The sequence below is a fragment of the Nannobrachium achirus genome (assembly GCF_963921795.1).
Source record: "Nannobrachium achirus genome assembly, chromosome: 1".
Lineage (NCBI taxonomy): Eukaryota > Metazoa > Chordata > Actinopteri > Myctophiformes > Myctophidae > Nannobrachium > Nannobrachium achirus.
Genome location: NC_137810.1, coordinates 24,520,939 through 24,540,938, shown reverse-complemented (window position 1 = coordinate 24,540,938; position 20,000 = coordinate 24,520,939). Strand labels below are relative to the sequence as shown.

Genomic DNA, 20,000 nt, shown 5'->3' with positions numbered 1-20,000 from the left:
CCAGGATTGCATTGGATTTTTTAGAGCTCATTCTTCTCTGTTTTTTTCCCATGCATGAGGTGTGCAAGGTTTAATCATGGCTAAGTTGACGAAAATAAGGCTTCTAAAATGCTTGGTAACCAATAGCTAACTTCAAGCTAACTTCATCCTCTTCCTGTACATGCACAAAGGAAAGTGTTCAGGCAAGTCATGGCTGCAGGGCTTCTGCATATACCAGCATATCTCTATGGGATTTTCTATGGCCACTGGGCGCCCTCTAGTGGTGAACGGGGTGGCACTCAAAGAGTTAAAATCATAAATACAAACAAACGGTTTTGGACATACAAGGTTTCCACCCGACAACGACGATATGCTGGTCCTCTCATGTGCTTACATATGCATTCTCCCTCACAGTCGCATACGTTGCTGCCAGATGCTCACGTCACTTCGCATCGCATTCTGACTCGGTGCGTTTCCTGGGTCCAGTGGCAGAAGAACCAAGCCCTCAGCTCCACGGTGTAATTCTGATTACTCTGGCCAGACTTATATATGCAGTACTAGCCCCCTAGTCAGCGAATTCATGGACCCTATGTCTCCTAAATCCATTCCTATCTGTCATATGACTCCCATTCACTCTCCAGCTCCTCTCTTCACCCATGACCATCACATCAGCTGTCTGGTACCTGCCCTCCGCCCCCTCCTATATCACTGATGTCTGTGCATTGGATTTCTACAGCTTTGAAGAGTTTAGTTGGAGGATTTGTAGTCCATCTCTCTCTCTCTCTCTTTCTCTCTCTTTCTCATCTCTCTCTCTCTCTCTCTCTCTCTCTCTCTCTCTCTCTCTCTCTCTCTGTCTGTCTGTCTGTCTGTCTGTCTGTCTGTCTCTCTCTTGCATGCGCACACACTTTCTCTCTCTGGCCAGTTAATCCCATCAGACACACAGTCATGTCTGGGGCTCCCAGATGCAGGTCTCAGTGCCATTTCTGTAGTGACCCCAACTGCACCCCCTCCCCCTCAACACACACACACACACACACACACACACACACACACACACACACACACACACACACACACACACACACACACACACACACACACTGATGCCCGCCTCACACTGATGGCTTGGAGGCTAATTGACCATATTCATGCGGCAGGCGGTTTGCTCTGCTGTCATAATCGTCACGCTGCTGGCAGGGTTGGAGTGTTTCGGTGATAGGAGACGTGATCAGGCATCTGGCTGGTGTGGAGGGAAAAAAACACTCATCCACAACAGAGACCCAGGTGAAAATCACCACAGAGATGCCTTAAGCTTGCCGGGGCGATCCAAGAAACACAGCTGGGAACCTGACAGGCTCTTGCACTAGCGACTCATACCGGTTGGTCGTTGGGGCCTGTTGTGTTCAGCATGGATGAGATTTGGAAGAGATACCGGTATGACCCTCCACACATGTTACACTCTCCTGATTAAACTCTTCACTGTCAGGTGAAAAGAAGCAGCTGGGCACTCAATGTATCGATGTATTAGGCCTGTCAACAATTATTACATAATAATCGTCTAATCGCAATTATTTGACATAATCACAATTATTTTGTCAAAATCGTTATAATCGTTTCCATGTTGAAAAATCTTAAATATTTATATTCAGACATTTTCAAAAATAGTGGAAATAGCCGATCTACAAGCTCACAACGCGTCACGATGTCACGCGTTGTGAGCTTGTAGATCGTCTTTTTCCACTATCAAAGTTCTTTTAAAGTATAGTAAGTATAGTATAGTAACTTTAGTAAGTTGTCAAATATGTAATTTATTTGTATATATAATATGTGTCATATCTGCCATGTGCAACTTCAAAGCCTAAAAGAAATGTAATTGTTGACAATTAATCGTCATGTAAAATGTCATAATGGTGAAAGCTCTATCGATGTATTGGAGAAGGCATGAGATGACTCTAGTCCAGGCCAACAGAGGGTTTGCAACATCGAGGATTGCGTTACACAGTCAGGGGGAATTGGCAAATGGAAATAATGGATACAATTATACAAATAAATTAAATTAAGCACAAATTGTGTTTATGAGATCAACAACCACAATAGCAACGCAGTGGATCTATGCAAACAGTAGGGCAAATTAAGACGCCTCCGGGTTGTGTGTCTGTCTGTTCAGATTATTTCATGTACAGTATAATACAAAGAGGTTTGCAACTGGGAAGCATTTCCCTTCGCATTATCACAAAAATGTAGTGCATTGTGCTTCTTTTGACGTTCATTACTTCTGCACACAGAAAGAGAGAAAGTCAGAGTCACATCATCGCAAAGCAAACCATTCCGTTTAAAATTCCACCAGCCATTCTCCCCCGACAGAAATGCACATCACTCTGGAGTGATTCTCCATCATTGTGAATTCAGCAGCGCTCACTTTCTGCAGGGAAATAGCTTGCTTGTTCTATTCTGGCAATAACTTAAATAACTTGCAGCAAGCTCCCAGACAAGTGCCATTTGAATCAATGTTTGCAGCAGCAACAATATACTTTGCATTGGAATTGATGGCTCGAAACTTTTATTCAAATATTCCACATCAGCCAAAGCTGTGTTCGGCAAGTCTGTGCTGAACGGCGTCTTTACAGCCCTGAACATAACATAAAGAGGAACTTATAGGGTGAATTTTACTTAAAAGAGTTATCTTACACCTACATTTTAATACCAAAACGCAGGTATTTTCCCTTTGACCCTCTAAGGCCCACTGTTGTAATATTACAACGTTTGTATTTTATCCAAAAAAAGGTTTAAATCATTTTATTTTAGCTCCCCCTACCACCTAAACATCACCATTGGATTCTATTGTTTAGTATTACAATGCCATTGGCCACAATATTTGCATATAAATACCCCCCACAGGGGCTGACATTCACACCCGCCACACCCGCTGACATTCCAGAGTTTTGACGAACAACATCTCACTTTTTCATGGAAGCTATTCCTCACAAAAACATAAGTAAAATGCCTGTACTATTTGTTTTGGTGATCATTAGAATGTCTAGAACATGTACATATGTTATTATTGTGAAAAATATCCCCCATATGTAAATTAGAGCATGATTTATGATTTATGATTTATGGCTATAAAACCTTACAAAAACATTTTTTTGAAAAAAACATTACATTTTCCTCTTATTAGGACTCCTACAACACCATCTGATTTTTTTCATTTTTTTATTTCAAGTATTTCTATATTTGGGCCTTAGAGGGTTAAACTGCACATATAGGTTGATGGATGGACGGACGTTTTGTGTGTTGTTGCTTCGAAAACTTCTCACTCGCACTCTCTCCATGCACGGCAAGGGCACAGAAACAATTCCATAAGATTCCATCATTTACCATCCACCAGGGGTGTCACACCACCAAATGCTGGGCCCTGGGTACAAGGATTCACTGCGGGGCCCCTGTGCTTTAACTATTGAAAAACAGCAGATATACAAGCTCACAGCGTGGCACCGAGTGCCACGCTGCGAGCTTGTAGATCGTGAAAAGTTTTTTTTAAAAACCTATATGTTTCTATGTCAGTGGTGCTCGAACTTTTTCATGTGAAGGACCCCCAAAATTATATGTATTTGGCCACGGACCCCCTTCTCTAAATATTTAGTTCCAGGGCGGGACCCCGCCAGAAGCAACATTTGAGTTACAAATGTTCGCTTAAAAATACATATATTAAAAGATTTGCACACATTCTCACGACTTTTCAAAAATAGCAGATCTACAAGCTTGCAGCGCGGCACTCGGTGCCGTGCTGTGAGCTTGTAAATCTGCTATTTTTCAATAGCTAAAGTATAAAATAATGAAGGCCCCTCCACCTTGGGCCCTAGTAAGTCCCACTTTACCCCCCCCCCCCCTGAGTTGTGACGCCCCTGCCTTCCACATCTGAGCATTGGTCATCGGGGGGGAAATGGCCGAAAGAGTCAGTGATGCAAAGAGCAATAATCTATTCCCCAGCTACCCTGGTGTTTGTTTTGAAAAGAGAACGAGAGAGCCAAAGGGAGGTGGAAAAAAAGAGAACAAAAGTAATAAATGGACCCATCTCCATCGTAAAGACCTGCTTTTCCAGCTCATTTATCAAAGGCAGAAGAAGAATTATTTTTGATTGGCTGATTACTGGGAGCATTCATCACCGGCTGACGTATCCCCGCCAATCTGACACTGCCATTTTGGATAATTTGTTAAGGATGACAAAGGGGGGCCAGCGTTGCCGTGCCTCCTCTCATGACCTTTTTAATATTAGAAAATTAATTTTTCTACCTGGAAACAAATGTATTAGGGTCCTGTCACAGCACAGAGAGATGAATATTGCGCCTTGAACATCCACAGCCATGACACAACCTATAGCCTTCCTTCCATCTACTGCCTTTCTCCTGCACACTGGAGAGCTGACAGCAGCTGTAGCACCACACCACACCACACCACACCACACCACACCACATAAAAAATATCTACATTTTCCATTACACAAAAGTACCCCTAGACTACAACTTTCCTAAATTATAATACACTATAAAGTATTAATATATTACTATGATAATTATAATACACTATTCTAGATTATAATAGTGGTTATAACACAATATAATCTATTATCGTGTATTACAACTATATCCTGGTGGTCTAAATGAAAAGTCGGTGAGTGATCAGTCATTGTGAAGTGCTTGGCCTTGTTTGGCCTAGCTCAGACCTACTCTGGATTGGATACATTTTAGTATCACGTTTAGTACCACTTTCACACCACTCTACCCAGGTCCTTTGTAGTGGAAAACCTGGCACAAGTGGGCAGTGTGGTGTGGAGTGGAGTGGTGTGGAGTTGGGCCAGTGGAAAGGGGCTTTAGAGACTTGGGTAACCCCACTCTCTCTCTCCCTGTCTCTTTTTCAATCTATCTCTGTCTCTCTCTGTCTATCTTTCTGTGTGATTGTCTGATTGTCTCCCTCTCTCTCTCTCTCTCTCTCTCTCTCTCTCTCTCTCTCTCTCTCTCTTTCCCATCTCTTTCCCCCTGCCTGTTGAAACGTCCTCTGGCGTCAGCCAACCATTTCTGATCCATTTTCTGAGATTTACGGCCAATTTGTCCCGATCATCACACCGTCCTCTCCATCCCTCCATTATCCGTGCGCCTCGGTGGGAAGTTGAATTGTCTCTCGCTGAAAGAGACGGATGGAGCTTTATGCTTCACATCACTGTGTTTATGGCCTCCTGCATTTTCATCTTTTACATTGTATTCAATTTTATGTGTTCAGTTCAGTCAGCCCCCCTACTCACACACACACACACACACGCACGCACGCACACACACACACGCACGCACACGCACGCATGCACGCGCACACACACGCGCACACGCACACGCACGCATGCACGCGCACACACACACGCGCGCGCACACACACACACACACACACACACACACACACACACACACACACACACACACACACACACACACACACACACACACACACACACACCTTCCTGTCCCCAGAGCTGGAAAAAGTACTCACATGTTGTACTTATAAGTAAAAGTATCAATACTGCACTATAGATGTACTCCGTTACAAGTCCAGAATTCAAAATGTATACTTGAGTAAAAGTACCACAACATGTTGCTGAAAATAGCAGATCTACAAGCTCTCAACGCGTCGCGAAGTACAAATACTTCAAAAGTGTACTTAAGTACAGTAATTAAGTAAATGTACTTAGAGACTTTACACACCTTCCTGTCCCCTCTTCTCCTCTTCCTCCGCTGCTCATCCCTCTCCTCCCTCTCCTCCCTCTGGCTGCTTGCGGCCCAGCAGATGTGTGTGTGTGTGTGTGTGTGTGTGTGTGTGTGTGTGTGTGTGTGTGTGTGTGTGTGTGTGTGTGTGTGTGTGTGTGTGTGTGTGTGTGTGTGTGTGTGTGTGTGTGTGTGTGTGTGTGCTGTGCTGAGACACTGCAGCAGGGCCCTGTACGGCGTATAGCAGAGGACTGGCTGCCTGTGCCCGTTCAGCCTGATTACAAGTCACCTCTGTGTTCATAAACAGACAAAATGCCTCCATCAATTGGAGAGTGGCACGCGGAGACGGGGAAACGGGTATAGGCGGAGACAGATGGAGGGGCTTTTGTGTCATTTTCCTTGGTCTAAGCAGAAGGTCACGCCATCTGCCATGTTCTGTCACTGCTACATCATGGGGGTGGGTCAGTGACCGCGCACCAGGTGACCTGAATTAGCTTCTCTAACTAATGGGACCGTCTGAGCTGCGGCTTTTTACGGTCCAACGAATTAATGGCGTGGAGTTTTCGTAACTTTCTTCTTTTTTTTTTCTCTCCAAGGAGAGCGGAAAGGAGAAGTTTTATTGAGATAGCCTTTACTACACGGTTAACATCCTCAGTGTTATCTGAACTCTGAGAGTGTATGAATGCTGTTGTCCCTCGTAACCAGGGGGAGACGGACATCTGCAGCATGCACACCACGTCACACTTCCCCATAATTGTTATGTGGGGTATGTTCATGCGGAGAATAAGGGCAGCAGGCACGTGCACGCATAGACATCAAAGGGGGCTTGAGCCCCTGCCCTTTTATCCGTCTGTAAAAAGTGCCCTTTCCAGACCATGAATGCAGTTTTTCATATGGTGAAAGAAATGCAAATGGCCCCTTTCTATGCCCTACCTGAAGGCAACATTCAAGAGAATTGCCTTCTCCAACTTTTCCTGAACTTGAATGCAGGATCTTAAAAGACGTCTCCAGTATTGACTTGATTATGCTTGGTTCAGACTTCAGAGTGGTATCGAGTATCAAAAATAGCTGACCTCCAAGCTCACAACTCGTCGATATTTTCACCAAAAGGCCCTTTTGGACAAGCCCCTGCCTCTGTAACATTATCTGCACGTCCCTGAAGGGCATAAAGTTGAACTGTCTTCCCCTGGCTGAGCGTGGCTTTCTCCTTTTAAGGTATACTGCTGATGCCAAGCGCTTTATTCAGGAGCTTGTAATCCTGCTTCAATCAGCTTCTCTCCCTCTAAGTGTAAAGATAAGCCTGGCGTTATGGGCCCTAAACGCCCACCACCCCAACCACCCCCTCCTCTAATTAATATTCACCAGATACAGTAAGCACTACTCTGACTAAATTCATCCCTTTTGACCTTGTGGTGTTTTACACCAAGCTGCTGGTTCAACCCAAGTTGAAGAGAGCTGTTTTGTTTCTTTTCGAGGGGCTTAATTTGGAAAGCTCAGTCTACTTTCTCTCTCTCTCTCTCTCTCTCTCTCTCTCTCTCTCTCCGATTGTGTTCCGACTTTCATTTGGTGGACTCTGTTTCTTAATTGCCCCTAATTGCTTAATTACAATTTCAAATGAACAATTCTGGAGGTCAGAGAGGGTTGTTAATTGAAGCATCAATCATGACGGCGGGGCCTTCAGTCCTGTCTCTCACTTTGACTGACAGGGACATTAACTGACTGTTGTAGTGGACCCAAACTTGACATTGTGGGGCTGCACTGACTATTAACACTGTCACTGCTGCTCTCAGGCTGTCCTTAACGTGTTGTAACACAGGCACCCTTCTGGGTTAGGGCAGTGGTTCTCAACCTGTGGGTCGGGACCCCCAGGGGGATCTCCAAATTATTTTGAGCCGACATTTACGTGAACGGATCGCGCACGCGAAACGCACTGGGAGAAGATGCCTCGGCCAAAACTGCCACTCTATCCCAATGGAGATCCAGATAATCACGGTGAGCTAACGACCTGGGGATTGAAAAAAAAAGAAAAAACAACGTCGCTGTCCAAGAAGGAGGGGTGGCGGGCTCATGTTTATAAACATAATATTATGTCTCAGATCATAATACAATAATAGAAATTTCACGGCTAATCTATCAACAGCCATTCTATTTCGGCTAGCAAAGTGTTAAAACAGTATTAATCCATCAAGGACGCAACTTGGGCTCGATGGCACATAGTGCCGCATCACACCGACAGAGTCACCTCCCAGGCAGAATTCCAAGTGAGCGTGAGAGGTCCACTGCCACGCCTTTATTTGTCTTTACTTTCTTCTAACCCCCTCCCACCGCTCTCGCTATTTACGTCTCTCCTCCCCTCGTTCTCCTCACCTCCTCTCGCCCTCCTCCCCCACCAGGAGGCAGACAGGTGATTATCAGCCTGGTTTTGCTTGTCTAGACCTTGGCTGGCCGGGAACTCTTTCCATCCTCCACTGCCTAATGGAGCTGGCACCCCGTCTCTCTCTCTCTCTCTCTCTCTCTCTCTCTCTCTCTCTCTCTCTCTCTCTCTCTCTCTCTCTCTCTACCCCTCTCTCCCTCTGCCCCCCCCCCCCCCCACCACCACCACCCCTCACCATCCAACCACCAGCCCACTACTCTGTTGGCTACGTTTAACCCCCCCACCCCCCCTCACCCCTCTCTCCTTTTGTTTTTCTGTTGTTTCTCCCCACCTCCGTCCTCCTCCTCCGCCTCCACCTCTCCCTCTCATGTCCCCCCCCCCCCCCCCCTCTCTGCTCCTCTCCTCTGGGGTTCCATCCATCAGGTTGTCGGGGGGTGCTAGCGGCCCACTCCCAGCCACCATATTTCACCGGCAGCCAGCCGCACAGCTGACAGCACAACCACTGCCAGGAAATTGCTTTGGCTGTGAGCGGAATTTCAAACACCGGCACTGCATCTGCCTGTGCCACCCCGACTCGATCCCTGCTTTAGTCCAACTCTCTCTCTCTCTCTCTCTCTCTCTCTCTCTCTCTCTCTCTCTCTCGCCTTTTTTCCCTCGCTCTTTCTCTCCTTTTCTCTCTCTTTCCGTTTTCACTTTCCCCCCCCCGAAAGTGTCGCCTCTCCCTCTTCTTTTTCCTCAGACTATCTCACCTTCTTTTTCTCCTTCCTTCCATCCTTCCCTCCCTCCCTCCCTCCCTTCCTCCCTCTCTCCCTCTCCTTGCCTCGCTGCCGCCTTACGACCCACGGGGAACAAGGTGCAGCGGTGAATGTGTAATGAGAGAGGGATGGAGAAAGACGGAGGGGGAGAAGATAAAGAGTGGGAGAAGAGGGGAGGGAAATAAAAAAAAAGGAGTGATAAGAGAGCGAGAGAAAGGAGGCTCTGGCTGTGGTGCTTATAGTTCCAAAGTTGAGGGTCAGAGTATACCTGCGTGTGTGCGTGCGTGTGTGTGTGTGTGTGTGTGTGTGTGTGTGTGTGTGTGTGTGTGTGTGTGTGTGTGTGTGTGTGTGTGTGTGTGTGTGTGTGTGTGTGTGTGTGTGTGTGTGTGTGTGTGTGTGTGTGTGTGTGTGTGTGTGTGTGTGCGCGCGCGTGTGTGTGTGTGTGTGTCTGTGTGTGTGCGTGTGCGTGCGTGTGCGTGCGTGTGTGTGTGTGTGTGTGTGTGCATGTGTGTGTGCAAGCGTGCGCGCATGTGCGTTTGTGAGTGCGGCACCTGATAGAGATATTTGAGAGTCAGTAAGTGACACTGGGTTTACTGTCAATATTCCAGGATGACCTCCCACTTGGGTAATGACGCCCCCTGGCGATCATTCAGAGAAACTACTTCAGCTCCCGTACTAACGTAGGTAGGAAGGGCCTGTCACTCAAACCGGAGTGACCCGCCTCCAGGCTATATAAGCCCCCGGAGGCGGAAGTAACATCCTCTTTTCACTCTCTGCGATATCACATTCAGATAAGTTGAAACTCAGCCTTTGTATTATTATTCTTCGCGCATTAGCCTAAAGCGGTGGCATTGGAGTCGCCCACCGGCGAGTGTTGAATTAACCCGTACTTAAGAATACTTATTCTTGTCCCGTCCTAAAACGACGGTTATTTCCTTCTATAACAAAGGATTATTACTGCTTGTTCAGGCCTCCGCCGAAGCAAGCGTGGCATAGCATTAGCCGTTAGCTTGTTAGCTCGTCTGCTCTTTGTTAACGTTAGCTACACTGCTTACCGCTTGTTCAGGCCCTGCCCGAATCAAGCGTGGCCTAGCCTTAGCCGTTAGCTTGTTAGCTCGTCTGCTTCTTGTTAACTCTAGCTACAGTGCTTCGCCATGGATCCTCTGGCTTTCCTGCCGAGGCAATGTCCAGGCTGTCCAGGACTCATCGACGGACAGGATCTTCACCCTCTCTGTGTCGGCTGCATGGGCGTTGCACACGCCTTCTCTGCACTGAGTCCTCAGGGGAGAGCAGGACCCTTCTGTGACTTCTGCGTGGCCTACGACCACGATGTACTGGTACACCGGTTCTACCTAGCCAGGGCAGGCCTCGGGGCCTGCGCTCCACCAGGTGGGTCCACTGCTCTCAACCCCACAGCCCAGTCTTTCCTTCCCCAGGCGGCCCGCACCGTTGGTCAAGGTGCGGCGCTGCCTTCCGGAGATCCGTTTGGCAAACAGCGCGCCATTCCAAGTCAAGATGGCGCCGTGCTACATGAGACACCGCCTGCCGCGCAACCGACCGCAGCTAGCTCCACTGTCACTGGAGCTGGCGGGTCTGGTGAAGTCGCCGCTAAGAAGGCGACCAAGAAGGCTAACATCCCTCCGGTAGCCTTTTCCCCTTCGGGCGCGGTGCCCAAAAAGAAACGCTCGGATGTGACCGTCGGGGACGTTCCCCTCAACGTGAGCATCACCAAAACAGTCCAGACTTTCAGGCGAGAGTCGGACCTGAGCTCCTGTCAGAGCGAGGGTTCTGGTTCTGAATACTCTGGATACACGGCCGAGGAGGAGGAGGACTCCGTCGAGGACGATGGTTCCCGACTCACGGTCACAGTGAAAGGTAATGCCCCTGCGGCTCCAGCACGTCAACTGGACGGCGCAGGGAGCTCCCAGTCCTCCTCAGGCACCACTGCCCCTCCACCCGCCAGTCAAGCGGGTGAAGCGGGAGCAGAGGACGTCGATTCTGCAGCAGAAATGCTGGATCATCTCACGGTCTACATGAGAGCTCTTGCCAGAGTTGGAGAGGAGTTGCCACCTCCTCTCCCCTCTGAAGAGGCCGAGGATGATGACGAAATGCCCGGGCAGGAGCCTTCGGTTCCCGCCCCGTATGTCCTCTCCAGGCTGCCGCTGGTGAAAGGATTCACCAAGGCCCTCCATTCCTCATGGAAGACACACAAAGACCCCAGGAAGCTGCCTTTTTCTGTGTTGGATTTGGTTGGCGGTGCGGAGGCAGGCATGTCCACCTGCCCTAACCTGGACCACCTGTTGGCACAATCCTTTCTGGGTTCCGTCAGACCCCAGTACAAGGATGTGGGCACGGCTAAAAACGGGCCGTTTGTCGGCCCCGTCGGCACCAACCCGCCGGGGTTCACTGTCCTGGAGGACAAGCTGCAGTCGGACAGGGCTCGTAACGCCTACCGGTCCGCTGCTCTGGCTGCTAAGGACCTTAATCTTATCCAGCTCTTGCTAGCTTCCACCAAAGACCTGGTCAAAGGTCTGCCCACGGGGGAGCACACTGCGGAGCTAAACACCCTATTCGACATCATGCTGAAGGTCAATTGGCATGCGGTCAAGTGGATGGGCAGGTCCATGGATTATAACCTCCAAGCTGAGAGAGCCCGCTGGCTCGACTATGTCGACCTCGAGCCTAAGAGGGACGTGGGCGAGAAGCCTCCGGGTCCTCGCGGGGAGATGTATAAATCCCTCATCAACATGGAGAACAGTCCCACCACCCTCATGGGCGGCGGTTTGGAGCTGCTGCAGGGCAGAGTCACGTTCTTTAAGGCTGCTAAGGACATTGTCGAGTCCACCACAGTGCCACAGGAAGAACCGCAGCAAGCTAGGAGGGCGTCCCGCTCCTCCCGCGTCAAGGAAAGGGGCCGCTCTGCTTCTTTTAAGAAGCACTCGTCTTCCTCCAGGGGAGCCTCTGCAGCCAGGGCGCCTGACAGGCCCCGCAGCAAGGTTGTGGTTCCCGAGCGCGCTCAGCCGCGCCGCCCGTCCAAGGATGGCAGGCAGCAGTCTTCCTACCGCGGTGGCCGCGGTAGGGGACAGCGCAAATGACACTCGGAAGAGGGGGATTGTGCTGGGGCGGGGGTCCGAGGTGTCTCTCGGTCCCCCTCCCCCCAAACGAGGGCGTTTTTCTGTACCCCGTGTCGGGGAAATGAAAATGTTGAATTTGATGCCTCCTGTGTCGGCAATAAATATGTTGAAAGAGCAAAGTCTGTCTCTGTCCAACTCTCTCGCACTAGCACAGACGACCCCATCGTGCATGCCTCCTGTAGTAATGATGAAGTCCTGTCAGGACTCGATAATCAATCACAGGTTTTATCAGCAACCAGTAATGTTATTGTCAAACAATTATGTGGTTCCTCAAGCGCGCGAGTGGGATATCCCTCGCGTCGACAATATGACTCCTTTATGCATGCCTCCTGTAAGAATGATGAAGTCCCGTCAGGACTCTTTAATCAGTCACAGGTTTTATCAGCAACCAGTAATGTTAACGTCAAACAATTATGTGGTTCCTCATGCGCGCGAGTGGATTTTCCCTCGCGTGAGCGATGCTATGAATTTAACCTTGAGTCAGAAATTCTGTCGGCCTACTATGAGCCCGGGTCAAGGGACAAGCATAAAGGCCTTAGAGCAGGTATTAAACGTAAAAGTTCCTCTCCTGTCAGGGGAGAATGCTTTAGTTGTGGGCGAGTCTGTTTATCAGTCGAATCGCTTTGCTCTTCCTGTTGCTCTATCGAGCGAAAACCGAACACTTCCGGTTTCACCGGATACGGATTCGCTAGCTCCCAGCTTCCGGTCCGGCCGCAAAAAAGCTCCGCTAGTCAAGCGGTACAATCAGAAGGTGTTCCCGCCTTGCGGCCTATTGAACCCCTGCGCTCCGCATCCGGGTGTTCCGGATACGGATACGCAGGTTCCCCACTTCCGGTCCCGCCGCAAAATAGCTCCGCTAGTCAAGCGGTACAACCAGAAGGTGTTTCCGCCATGCGGCCTATTGAACCCTTGCGCTCCGCATCCGGTCGTTCCGGATACGGATACGCAGGTTCCCCACTTCCGGTCCGGCCGCCAAAAAGCTCCGCCGTCACGGAAGCACAGTGGTGGGGTTTCTCTCGCTCAAAACACGCTAGCACGCTGCGCGCGCCAGTGGAAGTTATGCAACCCGAGCCATTGGGTATTTCGAACGATAACCAGGGGTTACAGGTTACAGTTCGCAGACATACCCCCGCTTTCGAGCAGGGTTATTCATACCAGGGCGCGTGGTTTAAAAGCAAATCTTTTGAGAGAAGAGATCAGCTCCTTGCTAAGCAAGGGTGCTATAGTGGAGCTGGGCAGGACCCAATCCCGCATGGGATTTTGGAGCCGTTATTTCCTGGTGCCCAAAAAGGGGGGGGGGGCTACGTCCCATCCTGGACCTAAAGGCACTAAACGTGTACCTGAAGAAATACGTTTTCAGGATGCTAACTGTACCCACCATGTTACGGTCGGTCAGGCAAGGGGATTTCCACTGTTCAGTGGATCTGAAGGATGCTTATCAGCACGTCCAGATTTATCCCCCACACAGGAAATTCCTACGGTTCGCCTTCGAGGGTCGCCTGTACGAGTACACAGTACTCCCTTTCGGTCTGTCACTGAGCCCGAGGGTTTTCGTGAAAGTGACCGAAGCAGCCATCGCCCCGCTGAGACAGCAGGGCGTCAGGTTGGCGACGTACATCGACGATTGGATGATTTCAGCGAGCTCCGCCCACGAAGTGGCGCGTCACACACAAGTGGTTTTGGCTCACCTGAAGGCCTTAGGTTTCATATTCAACCACGGCAAGAGCATGCTGACTCCAGCAAGTCGTCTTACATTCATTGGGGTCCTTCTGGACTCATCCGACATGTCGGCCCGTCTCTCAGAGGAGAGGGTGGACAGGTTTCGGGAATGTCTCGACTCCTTTCAAGTGGGCCAGGAGGTCACTTACAGGAGTTGCATGGTACTGACGGGAATGATGGCTTCCGCAGTACATCTGTTGCGTTTGGGCAGGTTTCATATGAGACCTTTTCAAAGATGGATGTTATCCCTCGGGATCCCGCCCTCCTTGAAGTACAAGAAGGTTACGGTTTCCCCTTCCTGCGCGATCGCCCTGTCTCCGTGGCTGGTGGAGGGGTTCCTCACCAGCGGAGTCTCGATTGGCGAGGTGGTTTCCCGCAAGTCGATCACGACAGACGCCAGTCTCAGTGGATGGGGAGCCACTTTCGAGGGGCGCACAGCGCAGGGGCTTTGGCCTCTGGAGATGAGGGGTCGTCACATCAACTATTTGGAGTTGATGGCTATACTCCTGGCGCTCAAGCATTTCGAGCCTTGGATTTTGCATTGTCACGTCCTGGTCAGGACAGACAATACGACGGCCATGTTTTATGTCAACAAACAGGGGGGCCTGTCGTCGTTGCCACTGGACCGTCTGGCTCGAGAATTGACGGTTTGGTGCTTGTCGCGCCTCAAGTCGATCAGGGCCTTACACGTCCCAGGTCTCCTCAACAGCGGAGCAGATCTCCTGTCCAGGGGAGGTTCTCGCTACGAGGATTGGTCTCTCCACCCCAGGGTGGCGAGCCAGATTTTTCGCAAGTTCGGTCAGCCAGTGGCGGACCTGTTTGCGTCAGCGGAGAATACGAAGTGTCCGTTGTTCTTCGCGGTGAAGGGCAGTCCTCCCTTGGGGTTGGACGCCTTAGCGCACACGTGGCCGAGAGGTCTACTGTACGCGTTTCCCCCCTTCGACTTAATCCGACCCACTCTGGAGAGAGTCAGGAGGTTCGGTCTGGAGATGCTCCTGGTGGCTCCCTACAAGGGCACGTGGAGGTCGGCGATCGCCCCTCTCCTTTGCGAACCGGGTTGGCAGCTGCCTCAGTGCAGGGATCTGTTGAGTCAGGCCAGGGGGGAGATCTTCCACCAAGACCTGCAGGTCCTAGACCTGTGGGTTTGGCACGTGAAAGGTTAAACCTGCTGGCGGCTGGTTTTTCTTCTGAAGTGGTTGCTACCATTCAGAGTGCTAAGGCGCCTTCTACGAGGGCGTCTTATGATGGAAGGTGGAATGCCTTTGAGGACTGGTGTGAGTCGCGTGTTCCACCGGTGGTGGCCCATGTGGCGTCAGCCCAGGAAATTCTGGAATTTATGCAGGACCGCTTGAGAAGTGGTCTTGCATTTTCTACCCTTAGGGGGTATTTGGCGGCTATTAATGCCTGTCACCTGGGGGTGGCGGGCAAGGCACCTTCTAAAGTCCCGGAGGTCATCAAGTTCATGCAAGGAGTTGAACGTTTGAGGCCGGTAACTAGGTCTTTGTTCCCAGTTTGGGATCTGCAGGTGGTTCTAGGGGGCCTATGTCGGGCTCCCTTTGAGCCGCTTGTAGGGATGCCTTTGAAACTTTTGAGTTTCAAGACGGCTCTTTTGCTGGCTTTGGCCACGGCTAAAAGAGTTGGTGACCTGCAAGCTCTCTCGGTGTCTGCGGAGTGCATGCAGTTTATGAACAATGATCTCAAGGTGTTGCTCAAGCCTCATCTTAAGTTTGTTCCTAAGAACATGGTGGTTCCTAAGGAGCCTGTTGTTCTTCTGGCTTTTCATCCTCCTCCGTTTGTCTCGGTGGAGGATGAACGGCTGAATTGCCTTTGTCCTGTCAGGGCATTGAAGGCCTACTGTGACAGGACTGCTGGTTCTAGAGCTTCTTCTCAGCTCTTCGTGGAAATGGGCAATGTTCTTGTCAGAAAGCCGGTGTCTAGACCCACTCTTTCGAGGTGGATTGTGGATGCTATTAGGCTGGCTTACTCTAGTGCGGGTGTGGAAGTGCCGGCGGCACTTAAAGCCCATAGCACTAGAGGTGTGGCTACTTCGTGGGCACTGGCAAAGGGAGTCTCCGTTCAGGAGATTTGTGTTTCGGCGAATTGGTCTTCGCCTTCTACCTTTGCAGCCTACTATCACCTGGATATCGAATCCTCTTCGCTAGCGCATTCGGTTCTGGGTGCAGTTGCCTCCTCTACGTCATAGAGGAGTCGGATCTTCCCCTCCCACAGGTGGGCATGTAGCCACCTGGGGTATTTTGGGGGGGACCCTGTGTTTTCCTTATATAGTGTGTCTTACTTATAAGGCGGACTTGTCCTTTTCATTTAGTTGAATGAGGCGGACTTCGGTCTGTCAGGGTCTCCCCTTATTTTCTCATGCCTTCACACCCAGGTCCGGTGGGCCTGGGACCTTCTGGGTGATGGGTCACGCCCGTTTGGGCTGTGCTCACCCGTATGAGGGGTGTGTGGGGGTATGAGAGTAGGTTGTGGCTTAGAGGGGAGTTTAAGAATCCCAAGTGGGAGGTCATCCTGGAATATTGACAGTAAACGGTAGGTTCCGTACGGAACCATTGTTTACTTAGATATGGAAGGATGACCTCCCACGTAATGCCCCTCTGTTTCACTGAATGTGGCAGAGAGTGGTATTAAGAGGATGTTACTTCCGCCTCCGGGGGCTTATATAGCCTGGAGGCGGGTCACTCCGGTTTGAGTGACAGGCCCTTCCTACCTACGTTAGTACGGGAGCTGAAGTAGTTTCTCTGAATGATCGCCAGGGGGCGTCATTACCCAAGTGGGAGGTCATCCTTCCATATCTAAGTAAACAATGGTTCCGTACGGAACCTACCGTTTTATCACACACCATGTCACATACTGTGAGACAGAAAAGACACAGTTTTCTACACACCTGTCCTGAAACACACTCGGAATTAAGTCGATAGACCACCGGAGGTCATCATGTGATGAGATGAACACTTGGGTGGATCAGTGAGGATGATGTGTGTGTGTGTGTGTGTGCGTGCGTGCATGCGTGCGTGCGTGTGTGCGTGCGTGCATGCGTGCGTGTATGTGTGTGAGCTTGCTGCACCTGCAGTTGAATTGTGTTACAGCATGTTCTGCATGGTGCAGCTGCAGATAGTGTGAACAGGGCGGGGGTGCATGGGTGGCTACTTGCAGGCTGGGAGCCTTTTGCACATCATTGTACCGAGAGAGATTTAAAGGAGTCTCCTGGGTGAGTGCCTCCAGGGCCCTCCAGCCCCGCACTCATCTCCTGGGAGCCCCAAACCAATGGAGAGGCCCTCCTTCGCTCCCTGTGGACCCACTGCTGTTCAGACAGGCAGAAAAACCCACTGTCTTTTGTACTAACCAGCGATATTTCATCTTCTTTTTGTTTGTGTCCCTGTTTAGTTCCACGCTGAACTAAATATATCGTCATTGTTGGATGGAAACCTTGTATGTCCAAAACCGTTCGTTTTGTATTTATCATCTAAAAGATTTACTAAACTAGTGAAAACAACCGATCTACAAGCACTCAACGCCTCGCGATGCGAGGCGTTGTGTGCTTGTAGATCAGCTGTTTTCACTAGTTTTGTGCGACGGTCATGTATGATGAAGCAGGGCTTTGCTTCACCAAAAAACTTACACATTTGAAGCTTGGAGATACAAGGTTTCTGCCCGACGATATATTGTAGCCCTTCTAGTGGCAGGCCACTAAGCATGGCAATGTTGGCCAGTCAGTTAGGTAAGCCTATTGAACACTTTGGTCCCAGAATGTTACCTCAACAATTACTGTCGAGATTGTGTTTCTTCATGCTCCCTGGAAGATAAACCATATTGATTTTGGTCACACCATGGATGGCATTTTCCACTAGTGCCAACCTCGAGGCAAAAGTCCCTCTTGCATAAAACATATCTAAAAATTGAATGTGCAGATTTCCATTGCACATTCCTCCATTCATGCTCCCTGGAGGATGAACCATATATGAGTAACTCGTTGACCTTGTTTCTTTGGCCCCAAGATATGCAAGATTCAGATTGCAAAATTGTACTTAAAGGAGGACTTCTTCATATAATACAGTAGGTCCTCACTAATGTTCATAATAAAATTGCAAAAAATCTACTCGGTCCAAGTCTCTTAGGAGAGCTGTGGGAAGTTCAGAAATCCATAGTCTTGTGACATCACCGTTTGACGTATTTTCTTTTTTTAAAACAATATCTTTGAAAAAATAGTTTTGATTTTTATTATCGCGAGAACAATAGCTTCCACTTTAACATTGCAACTTTTCAGGAATAGAAAGCATGCCTTTTCTATTAGCTTGGATTCTCCATTGATAATGTCACAATACTATGGATTTCTGAACTTCCCACAGCTCTCCTAAGAGACTTAGAGTAGATTTTTTCTTTTGCAATTTTATTATGAACATTAGTGAGGACCTATATGAAGATAGGTTGAAAAGTGGTGAAGTAATCCTTTAAGTACAGTACTTGATTGGTGGTGATGGAGATATTAGTAGTGATGGTGTTAACATTTTGTTCTCCTCCCTCCTTCTTCTCCTCCTTACCCTGTCTCTTTATCCCCACCCCCAAAATACCCGTCAACCTGTCTCCTTCCTCTGGGTCAGAGTGTGAGTCTGGAGTTCTACATTGACGTGCACGCTCACTCCACCATGCTCAACGGCTTCATGTATGGGAACGTGTTCGAGGAGGAGGAGCGGGTCCAGAGGCAGGCTGTCTTCCCCCGCCTGCTGTGTCAAAATGCACCTGACTTCTCTTTTGTAAGTCACACACAAGCACACGCACAAGAAGGTTTTTTGCCATAAACCCTCTATAGCAGTTGTTTTCAACCCTCTTCATGTCAAGGTCCATTATTTATTGGGCATTTGAGCCACAGACCACCATTTGATGACATTTAGCCTCTCAGACCCAAAACGTAGAATATTTTGTTGCGGTTGGATACGATTTTGTCCACAATTCCATGCTGTATTGATGTTGGTACCATAAGAGAGATAACAGGCAAACAAATCAATAGGACAAGTCTTCTACATTCTCTAATTATGTAGAATTCTTGTAAATTAAGTAATGCAGATGTTTAACAATAATTTAACTCTTGAGAGCGTAAAATGAAACCAAATGAAACCGTAAGGGTCCATTTTGTTTCATTTTACACTCTCAGGATTTATAGATCTCTGGCAAAGGGTCCATTTGTTTACCAACTCTCCATCATTTAGCTGGGGACCACCTGGAACCCCCTCAAGGACCACTGGTGGTCCCCATCCACTGGTTGAGAACCACTGCTCTAATAGCCTACTTAGTCAAACGGATCTGAGTTGCAACAACCTTTTTCACTCTACACCAAATATCTTCGCCAAAAATAGCCCAAAATGCGCTGCATTGAGACACGTTGTGAGCTTGTAGGCTATTTTTCGTGAACGTACCGCACAGTATATGGGAATGCTGCAGGTTCAAGAATGAATGCTGTTAAATAGGACATTTAGAGAAATGTCCAGATGGCATATACAGTAGTTGCACACACACAGTGTACAGAATACTCAGTGAATGTGTGCGCGCTTACACATGCAAACACACAGGAACACAAGGACAGTTAAGAAGTAGATATGAAATCATCAGAGGCCAGGGAGAGGTCTAAATAAGGAGGTTCTAGCTCTTACTGTACATGCACACTGCCAGTGCCTATAGCCACCCATCTGAACATTATGCAGCTAAATATTTTCCTCTCTTCTCTGCCACTATCAATGACCTTCTCAATGTCCACCTCTCAGTGATGGTGACATTCACAACACAGCCACTTATGCACATCATAAAGAATAACCTTTATTGGCCGATGACCCTCCGTGCTCACCTAGACGCACCGACAGGCCAGGCAGGTCGGACACATACATGGAAATGTCACTGATTGTTTGTCAATAGGTTGTCTCTTTTTGGGTGAAATGCTACCGTAAGATCAAATATGTAAGAGAAACTTTGGAGGGAAAGAGAGAGCAAGCGAGAGAGCAAGCGAGTGAGCGAGTGTGTGAGTGTGTGTGTGTGTGTGTGTGTGTGTGTGTGTGTCTTTGTAAGTGTCACCATGGTTCTGTTTGTATGCATCAGTGCATGCATGCATACGTATGTGAGACTTGGCATGTGCTGTATAGTAGAAGCATGCATTCCTGTGTGTGTGTGTTCGCATTTGAATGCGCGTGCGTGCGTGTGCGGGACCGTGGGTACGTGCGTGTGTGCGTGCACGTGTGTGTGTGTGTTCGCATTTGAATGCACGTGCGTGCGTGTGCGGGACCGT

General features: G+C 49.1%; 1 protein-coding gene across 1 annotated transcript in view; it reads left to right on the top strand.

Moving 5' to 3' along the window:
- Positions 1-20,000, top strand: part of agbl4 (AGBL carboxypeptidase 4) — a gene marked incomplete at its 5' end in the record, with an annotated part of 446,034 nt that overhangs the window by 408,226 nt on the left and 17,808 nt on the right. The window contains one exon of the mRNA XM_080727779.1: positions 18,328-18,480. Within this exon, the coding sequence (XP_080583905.1) occupies positions 18,328-18,480 (153 nt within the window). The remainder of the gene's footprint in view (positions 1-18,327; positions 18,481-20,000) is intronic.